Below are 9,714 nucleotides of genomic sequence, written 5' to 3'. Positions count from 1 at the left end.
CTAGTGAAGGCCATGATTGGTGCAAAACCCTGCAGATCCTAGGAAGGGCCATAGAGAATTGACGAAAATTGGAAGGGGGGGGGAAAAAGCTCGATCTAGAGGGCGGGACAGCCATCAGTTGCCCCCTAAGAAGCTTGCGCACATCGACGGGGGCCGAACCCCTGGATTGGAGGCAGGGAGCGTGGGAGAGACAACCAGGAGGGAGCCCTAACCCTTACAGCCACCACTATCCCAGGGGGCGGGACAAGAGGGGGATAAAACCGGAGACAAGAATGGGGGAAGGGCGAAGGGGGCGCTTGAGGGGCCGCGGAGCATCTTGGGAGACGTAGTTCGCCGCGGACGGAGCACAGAGATCGCGCATGCTTGGGAGTGCGGCGTGTCCCGCTGAACGCGGAGCGCTGAGGTGAGGGCGGGGACCTCCCCGCCGGGAAAGCTCGGGAGGGTCCGGGAAGACCGCGCGGACTCGGAAGCTCCCGCTACCTAGAGAGACCGGGAGCTCTAGTTCTTCCTACAGGAGGGTCGCGCGCTATTGCGCGAAACTTGTCAGTCACTGCTTATTGCCACGGCGAGAGGCTCCGGAAGGCCCGCCCACGGTTGCCATGGCGGCGTTTGAGCTGCCCGGACCGGAAGCTGTGGGTCAAGGCTGGGAAATGTATGTATGGAGCCTGCGCCAAGACTGCCCCGCTTGACTATAACCGAAGTTTCTCCCAGGATTTCAGGTTAACCTGTAACCTTGAGGAGCGAGGTTTTACCCTTGACATCAGGTGGCCCTCGTAATCGATGACACTGTGACATCGTATTAATAAATTTAGGGGCTGGGGATTTAGCTCAGTGGTGCCGCCGCCTGCCTAGCCAGTGCAAGGTCCAGAGTTCAATCCCCGGTACCAAATAAATAAACTTAAATTTTCACAAAGCCCATGCTATAAGGGAGGAGACAGCCCCATTTACATATGGGGAAACTGCGGTTCACAGGGCACAGCAGCTTGATATAGGTGGAATCAGAATCTTGAATCATCCTTGCAGGCTCCTGGCCCAGTGGTTTGGGGCCTTGAGCTCCCACCCCCACCTCATTTAGAGATTTGAGGTGAATCATTGCGTGATATGATGAGTTGCGCTTGGGTAGTGGTGCTCGGTAGGGGAAGGGTACTGCCTGGGTTCTCGGCCACACTGGTGACTTTGCACAGTTTGGGACAGTTGAGCTGGAATGAATTTGATAGTAGGGCCTGAGTTAGGGCCAAGTCTGAGAAACAGTGGGAGCATCGACCATGCAGTGAGGGCCTGGTGTTGGGGGCGGGAGGCAGCAGTGATGCTGATAACCAGGTTGTAGGTGGGATAAGTGCCATCCACCAGGTAAAGGGAGAGCTGAGGGCAGGGATGAGGTCACTAATGTTGAAGACGAGCAGGATATGGTGAAGAGAGGTGTTATCTAGGCCTAAGAAGCAGCCTGATTGTTTTGTTGTTGGTTTGGTTTAGTTTTTGGAGACAGGATCTTGCTATGATCTTCCTCCTCACCCTCCCAATAGCTGGGATTACAGATGGGTGACACGATGCCCAGCTTTTAGCAGGCTGTGTTGAGATGGGGGCTACCAGAGGTTCTACACAAGCCAAACTGGAGAAAAGGCCAGGAAAACAGTCCCTCTTGTGTGACCTCCTCCGTGCCTCAGCTTCCTCATCTGCCTTCCACATAGGGGCAGTTCTGAGGATTGGACAGCACAGCATACAGTATGTCCTCAAGATGTATTCACTACCAGTCTGTTATTAGCGCATTAGCCTTGTTCTGTTCCTTCACTAGATACGGACACTGACCTTGCAGACTTGATCTGGTGATCCTGATGAGGCCCATCATGCTGGGACTCCTGGGCCATACACCCCTAGAAGACGATGAGCCTGTCATGGTGAAGCTGGAGGACCCTGAGGAAGAGGAAGAGGCTCCCCTGTGGGATCTGGGACCTGAGGCTGCACGCCTGCGCTTCCGAGGATTCTGCTATGAGGAGGCAGTGGGTCCCCAAGCAGCCCTGACCCAGCTTCGAGAGCTGTGTCACCAGTGGCTGCAGCCAGAGTTGCACTCCAAGGAGCAGATGATGGAACTGCTGGTGCTGGAGCAATTCCTGGGTGTGCTGCCCGCTGAGATCCAGGCCCATGTGCAGGGGCAACGGCCAAGTAGCCCCGAAGAGGCTGTTGCCTTAGTCGACAGGCTCCGTTGGGAGCTGGGCAGGCCTCGCAGATGGGTGAGTCAATGGCCTGCATGGAAGGTCAGGGCTGGAGCATTGTTCTGCTTTGTTTTACACTGGGGAGTGCGTGTTCAGCCACACACGACATAGTACAGAAGTGACAGCCTACAACAGAGACCTTGTGTAAGGCTGCTCAGGGCAGGAGGGTCCCCCACAGCCTATTCCTGCATTAACTAAAATCCTCTGTACATGTGGGCTTCAGGGTAAGGGGAGAGAGGGAGGGTACCATGCAGCTCTAGATGTCAGTAACAGCACCTGCAGGTGGTCCTTTTGCTCCCTGCTCCAGGCCTACAAGAGGTAAAATCTTGAAGGACCTTGTCAGTTGGTAACAGACTTGGGTCCTAAAGTGGAGTGGTACCCAGGAGCCCCACCCCAGTTGTGCCCGGTCCCACTCTCTGCTTGGTGGGGGCATCTCCCCAGGTCACAGTCCAGGTGCAGGGCCAGGAGGTCCTGTCAGAGAAGATGGAACCTTCCAGCTTCCAGCCTCCACCTCAGTACAAGCCTCAAACTCCAGACCCTGGACCTGAAACACCTCCTGGGGCTGTGCAGGAATTGCCACTGGGCTTTCAGGTGAAAGAGGATCCAGAGGTTACAGAGGAGCCAGGTGAGGCCAGGCAAGGTGGGCTGGGCCTGCTGGAGGAAATGGTCCCCATGTGCCCTTGGTCCTCACCTCCCACCCAATCAGGTTTCCCCTCCAGTCCAACCATCTCTGTCCTTTACAAGCTACAGCCCCATTTCCACAGCTCTCCCCCACCACGGAGTAGACTTTGGGCTTTCTTGTGTCAGATCACTAAGGGACGTGCCCTGGTAGCTGGGGATTGGGAGTGCTGCTGTAGCAGGACCTTGCAGTGCTGGGAGTATGCGCTCCACCTCCCCACCACTTGTCACCATTCCTGGTTGGATGTACACATGTGGCCATCCAGCCCAGGATGCACAGGGCTGTAGAGGCTCAACCTAGGCCCACCCCAGCCCTCAGCAGCCTGACACTTGGCCTTCTAGTGTGCTCTCTTTTGCCCCATGCCCAATCCAGGCTCTCAACTGCCCACACTTTGCCCACCCCAGCCCTCAGCTGTCACCCATGTTTCCCTCTTGCCTGGGTTAGCACCTGGATACTGTCACCTGTCATACCACTAAGAAGGGCAGTGGAGTGGGAATGCCCTCAGGCTACCTGGCCCCACTTTTTCTCCCTAGAGTTGCTGGAGTCTGAGCCTTTACCTGTGACCCAGGGGGCTGAACCCACTGTCCTACCAGAGGAGGCCCAGGTGAGCTCCACACAGGATGTGACCCATTCCCTGCCCCAAGCCTCCAAGATGGGTGCCACTAGAACCTTCCCTGTGCCCACCCGGCAGATGAGCTGTAACCCTTGTGGTTTCAGGGCTACAAGACTGCGCTGGAGCTGACCTCTCCCCACAGCGACACTGGCCCTGAGGGGCCCTCATGGAGGGAGCAGCCTAGGGCCCTGTGGCATGAGGAAGCTGGGGGCCTCTTCTCTCCAGGTGAGTGAGACATGAGCCACACTGGGTCTGGGCCCCCACCTTCCCTTACACTGTTCCTGGTTCAACCAGACTGCCCTCTGCAGGTCCCCAAACTCCCCTCTCCTCCAGACCATTCTCTGCCATGGACCCCGTGGCTCCTCTTAGCCACCATAAACCTCCTGAGAGTCAATCTTGTGTTTTCCACACGTGTCCTCTCCCAGTCATGGCTTCCTAGGCTGTACTGATCGGGAACTGAATTCACACATGCTAGGCAAGTGCTCTACCACTGCACTGCAATATACATCCTGGCCCCGAATTTCTTTTTTATTTTTCTTTTTGTTGTTTTCTCAGTACTGTACTGGGGGTTGAATTTAAGGCCTTTATACTGAGCTACATCCTCAGCCCTACTGTTATTTTTTGAGACAGGATCTTGCTAGGTTGCCCAGAGTGGGCCCGAATTTACTATCCTCTTGCCTCAGCCTCCCAGAGTGCTGAGATTATAGGCCCGCACCTTCACAGCCAGTTTCAGAACTATTTTTATTAGCTCAATATCAGAGTTTTATCAGTGTTACTAATAAACATATTCAGAGCTGGGCATGGTGGCCCATGTCTGTAATCCCAGCACTTGGGAGGCTGAGGCAGGAGGATCACTTCAAGTTCGAGACCAGCCTGGGCTACATAGTGAGTTCCAGGGCAGTCTGAACTACATAGTGAGACCCTGTCTCAAAAACAAAAAATAAAATAAAATAAACACATTCAATTTGAAGTTCATCCCTTTCAGCTATAGAAAGGTGCCTTAAAATGTTTCTGTGATTTCTTTACTGCAATTGTTTTATTCTGTTTCTGAGATACCTCTCATATTTATATTTCTAAGACCTGTTGAGATTTCCATTTGTGCTAGCAACTATTTAATCTCCAAGAGTATTTTAATTCTTTAAATGTATACTTTTACAGTAGCTTCCTGTTGTTCTGTCAGTTGTGATGTCTTCCCTTATTTTTCTGAGGACAGCAATAATTTGTTTCACTAAATTTTCTTTTCCCCGTGTGGCCTCTTTCTCCCCAAGTTGTTTGGGTGTGGACCTCACTGTGGTATAAAGCCTAGGGAGTCATGGGAGAGCTTCTGTCTAAGGAACTTGACTTCTTGTAGGGAGGTGAGTAGGGTCCAAAACTTAAGTAGATGTCACTGAAAGATCAGTAAGGCAATCTGGCTGGACAGTTTGCTGTAAACTCCCTTACATCTTACTCTGAGTCTCCAGTTCAGCTTCCTGAAAGAATCCTGGCAGAAAGAATGACATCTTGGCATCCAGAGTTACTGCTACTTAACCCTCCCAACATTCTCAATAGAATCTCCAACCTCAATGCAGCCTTTGCTAGGATGGAGGAGAAACCCAGAAATCTGAGCCACAGAGGGTACACTGTGGGCTCAGAATTCTGTGCAGACCCCAGAGCAGCACCCTGCCCAACATCACCTGCAGCTGCTTGGCCAGAGATGCCTGGAGCCTACAACTCATGGGCTTTTAGAACCTTGGGGGTGCCAGGTATGGTGGCACACACCTATAATCCCAGCACTCAGGAGGCTGAGGCAACAGTTCAAGCCCAACCTGAAATACACAGCAAGAGCCTGTCTATAAAAAACAAACAAAAAGAACCTCAGAAGTAAAACAGGTGGGAGTTGTTTCGTTTTGCTGTTTTTTAGCTTTTCAGCTTCCCCAGCTCTAGCTTAGTATTTATCTAAGCACCACCACACCTGGCTCAGTTTCTTATATGCCCTTCCAGGAAGACTCTATACAAAGGAACAAAGACATATACATATAATTATGTACCACATAACATTTTAGTCAACCCTGACCACAAACACAGTGGTGCTTTGTAAGATTATATTGATTATTGGGGTTAGAGGTGTAGCTCAGTAGTAGAGTACATGCTTATCACAATGTGAGGCCCTGGGTTCAGTCCCAACACACACAGAGAGTATACTGGCTACTGACATCATAGCCATCACTCTGTGATGTTCACACAACAAAAACACCTAAAAATACATTTCCTTGAACTATTCCTATAATTAACCATCATAGCGGGGCGTGGTGGCACACACCTGTAATCCCAGCACTCGGGAGGCTGAGGCAGGAGGATCGCTGTAAGTTTGAGACCAGCTTGGGCTACATAGTTCCAGGTCAGTCTCAACTACACAGTGAGACTCTATCTCAAAAAACCAAAAAAAAAAAAAAAAACCATCATATAACTTTTTTTTCTTGTACTGGGAATCAAACTCAGGACTTTGTGCTTCCCGGGCAGGTACAGAGTTGCTGAGCTACATCCCCAGCCCAGCATCATAAAACACATGTTCATTTCCTTGTTGTGTGTGTGGAGGGGTGTTTGTGTAATCTTAAACTCACTATGCAGCCCAGGCTGGTCTTGAACTCACAGCAATCCTCCTGCGTCAGCCTCCCAAGTGCTGCATCACCACACCTGGCTGAAAATCAAAAAACAAAAGAAATGAAAACGGAAGGGCTGTGGATATAGCTCAGTACAGTAACCCTGGGTTCAATACACAGTACTGAAAAACAACACATGGTAAAAAGAAAAACTCAGGTGCCTAATATTGACCCTGTGCCACAATTTTTCATGCCATACCTGGCTTTTCCCACTTAAAACAACAGCAGAGGGCGCCCTATCTCTTTACACAGCCCCATAGAGAAGTGCTATGGCTCTCTGGACACATCCTTGTGTTTGTCCCCCCAGATTCCTACTGACATACAGTATTTGTGGGTTTTCCTTAGTGCACTGAAAAACATTGTGCATAGCAGATGTGTAGCATATGTCTGTAATCCCAGCACCCTTGGATGCTTGAAACAATAGGACGACAAGTATGAGCCAAGCCTTGGGCAATTTAGCAACACGCTGTCTCACAATTTTAAAAACTTTTAAAAACTGGGATTGTAATTCACTGTGAAGGCCTGCGTTCAACCCCCAGTACCACAAAATAATAATAATAGTAATAACTTTTAAGCCAAGCCTTTATTGGTACATTTTAGATATACATAATGATAACATTCATCAAAGGGAATTTATACCTGTACATGATATATATCTTGCTTTCGGTGGGGGTACCAGGATTGAACTCAGGTCCTTGCAATTGTGAGGCAGGCAGTGGAACCACTGAGCTAAATCTCTGGCCTCTTGCTTCTATTTTTCCCATTCCCTCCTCCCTTTGATCCATTTCTCCTTATTTGCAAAAGCTTTGTTTCTATTTTTTTCCTTCTATTCTCCACCCTCCTTGTTCCCCTTCTCATTTGAACATTTTCTTCCCATTTCCCAATATCTAATATACATTTTGGTCCTTATTTTTCACACCAGAGAAACAATGCTATATTTAAATGTGTTCTGATTTATCTCACAAGAGTATGGTCTCAAGGTGCATTTTTTTAGCTAGAAATGTCTCAGGCTTATCCTTGGTGTCTCAAACTTTATGGCAGAGTGGTACTCCACTTTATTAAAAAAAAATCCCTACATCTTATCCTTTTGTCAGTTAATAGGCATTTAGGCCATTTCTAAGATTTAGCTAGTAATATTTGATTTTTTTTCTTCATTGAGTTTATTGGTACATTTTAGGTACACAGTACAGTTACACTCATTATTGGGATCTTGTACCTTTACATGACAGGTCTTGGTTTTTATTTTTTCCCCTTTTCCCTGCCCTTCCTTCACCCCCTCCTCCCCTCCCCATTTACAAACATTTTATTTCCATTTTTTCATTTCTAGTAATATTTGATTTTAAAAGGAGCTGAGGATGTAGCTCACTGCATATGCCTGTAATCCCAGCACTCTTGGATGCTTGAAACAATAGGATGACAGGTACGAGACAAGTTAATCCCTAACACCACAAGAAAAATAAAAATTGTACACAGGTCATTTAGCACAAGGAGGAGCACAGCTATCGGAGAAACACCTGAAAGTGCAATTGGAATCACTAGGCCGAAGTGTAGCTCACCAGCAGTGCTCAGGAGCACTTGAGTCCCCGCATTGGCAATGTGGAGATGCGTTCAGCCCTGCTGTGTGCTTTTCTTACTAATAGGGGAGGGTGATGACTGAGCATATTTTATGGTTTAAGCAGCTACATTTTTTTTTTCATATGCTTTGGCCAAGGGTCTGTCAGGTTATTGGTCTTTCATATTAAATTATTGAAACAGCTTAGGAAGTTAATTAGCTCTTTGCCTCTGGGAAGTTTCCTAACTTCTCTTTTGTCTTTTGACCCTGAGGTGATTTTTGCTGATTTCCTTTGATGCATTCTGTTTATCTGACTTTTCTGTGATGGCCAGTGGATTTTCCTTCCTCTGCCATAGCCCTCATTCTCTCGATCCCTTTTTATTATTATCCTTTTTTAAATTAATTTTATTGGTACTTTTAGGTATACAATATATGACATTCATCACTGGGAATTTGCACCTTTGCATAATCTATCTTGGTTCCTCCTTTTTATTTTACTCTGTCTTCTTGGTGTAACCTCCAGACTTTCTTTCACCAGCCTCTGCTTCTCAGTTGCCTTTGCTGACACCTCCCGCTTCCAGCCTCTGATGAGGGCTTGTGTGGTGAGCGTGGTTGGCCCCACATCTCTCCTGCGGAACAGGCCTCTGGGTTGGTTATACTCAGGCCCGAGACCCTGTGCCCAGGTTCGGGCTCCCCAGATCCTGTGTGGAGTCTGCTCTTCAGGTGTGCCCCAGGTTTCTAAGTCGAAGCCCAGGAGTCTGGCTACCTTGCCCGCTGCCTACTTTTGTCCTGGCGCCCACCCTATCCCTGGTTTAAGCAGACTTAGGCTCTGTCATCCCTTAAGGAAGCCTGCACTGATAAGAGGACCAGTTCCCGGGTTCCACGTGGGTCCGGGCAGAGGGCCATATCTCACAAGGGGCTCCCTCCCTACAGGCTTTGCGCTCCTGACAGACGGCGACTCCGAGGGGCCGGCAGTGCTGAGCACGCAACTCCAAGTACCCTGGGACCTGGGCTGGGTCCGACCGCCCTCGCGCAACAGCGACTCCAGCGCGAACGAAGACACCTGCCCGGCTGCCGCCCCCTGGCGCCCGGTCCAGGGCGGGGGCCGGGGACGGCCAAGCTCAGGGGCCGGGCCAGGCCGGGGCGGGGGCTGCAATGTGTGCGGAAAGGTGTTCAGCCAGCGCAGCAATCTGCTTCGCCACCAGAAGATCCACACGGGCGAGCGCCCCTTCGCCTGCGCCGACTGCGGCCAGCGCTTCCGCCAGCGCGCGAACCTGCTGCAGCACCAGCGCGTGCACACGGGCGAGCGCCCCTTCGCCTGCGCCGACTGCGGCCAGCGCTTCCGCCAGCGCGCGAACCTGCTGCAGCACCAGCGCGTGCACACGGGCGAGCGCCCCTTCGCCTGCGCCGACTGCGGCCAGCGCTTCCGCCAGCGCGCGAACCTGCTGCAGCACCAGCGCGTGCACACGGGCGAGCGCCCCTTCGCCTGCGCCGACTGCGGCCAGCGCTTCCGCCAGCGCGCGAACCTGCTGCAGCACCAGCGCGTGCACACGGGCGAGCGCCCCTTCGCCTGCGCCGACTGCGGCCAGCGCTTCCGCCAGCGCGCGAACCTGCTGCAGCACCAGCGCGTGCACACGGGCGAGCGCCCCTTCGCCTGCGCCGACTGCGGCCAGCGCTTCCGCCAGCGCGCGAACCTGCTGCAGCACCAGCGCGTGCACACGGGCGAGCGCCCCTTCGCCTGCGCCGACTGCGGGCAGAGCTTCCGCCAGCGCTCCAACCTCACGCAGCACCGTCGTATCCACACTGGGGAGCGGCCCTTCGCCTGCACTGAATGCGGTAAGGCTTTCCGCCAGCGGCCTACGCTCACGCAGCACTTGCGTGTGCACACGGGCGAGCGACCCTTTGCCTGCCCCGACTGTGGCCAGTGCTTCAGCCAGCGGCTCAAGCTCACGCGCCACCAGCGCACGCACACCGGCGAGAAGCCGCACCGTTGTGCCGACTGCGGCCTGGGCTTCGCGCAG

The 9,714-nt window shown here is 51.8% G+C and overlaps 1 protein-coding gene across 1 annotated transcript in view; it reads left to right on the top strand.

Moving 5' to 3' along the window:
* Positions 1–410: 410 nt before the first annotated feature.
* The window catches only part of Mzf1 (myeloid zinc finger 1), a 15,397-nt gene continuing 6,093 nt past the window's right edge, over positions 411–9,714 (top strand). Inside the window, exons 1-6 of the mRNA XM_010617015.2 lie at positions 411–652; positions 1,793–2,228; positions 2,652–2,835; positions 3,423–3,493; positions 3,607–3,727; positions 8,627–9,710. Coding sequence (XP_010615317.2) covers positions 1,833–2,228; positions 2,652–2,835; positions 3,423–3,493; positions 3,607–3,727; positions 8,627–9,710 — 1,856 coding nt within the window. The 5' untranslated portion in view covers positions 411–652; positions 1,793–1,832. The remainder of the gene's footprint in view (positions 653–1,792; positions 2,229–2,651; positions 2,836–3,422; positions 3,494–3,606; positions 3,728–8,626; positions 9,711–9,714) is intronic.

Source organism: Fukomys damarensis, unplaced genomic scaffold (genome assembly GCF_012274545.1).
Source record: "Fukomys damarensis isolate Sample0158 unplaced genomic scaffold, DMR_v1.0_HiC HiC_scaffold_19, whole genome shotgun sequence".
Classification (NCBI taxonomy): domain Eukaryota; kingdom Metazoa; phylum Chordata; class Mammalia; order Rodentia; family Bathyergidae; genus Fukomys; species Fukomys damarensis.
This window is presented reverse-complemented; position numbering and strand designations above follow the sequence as displayed.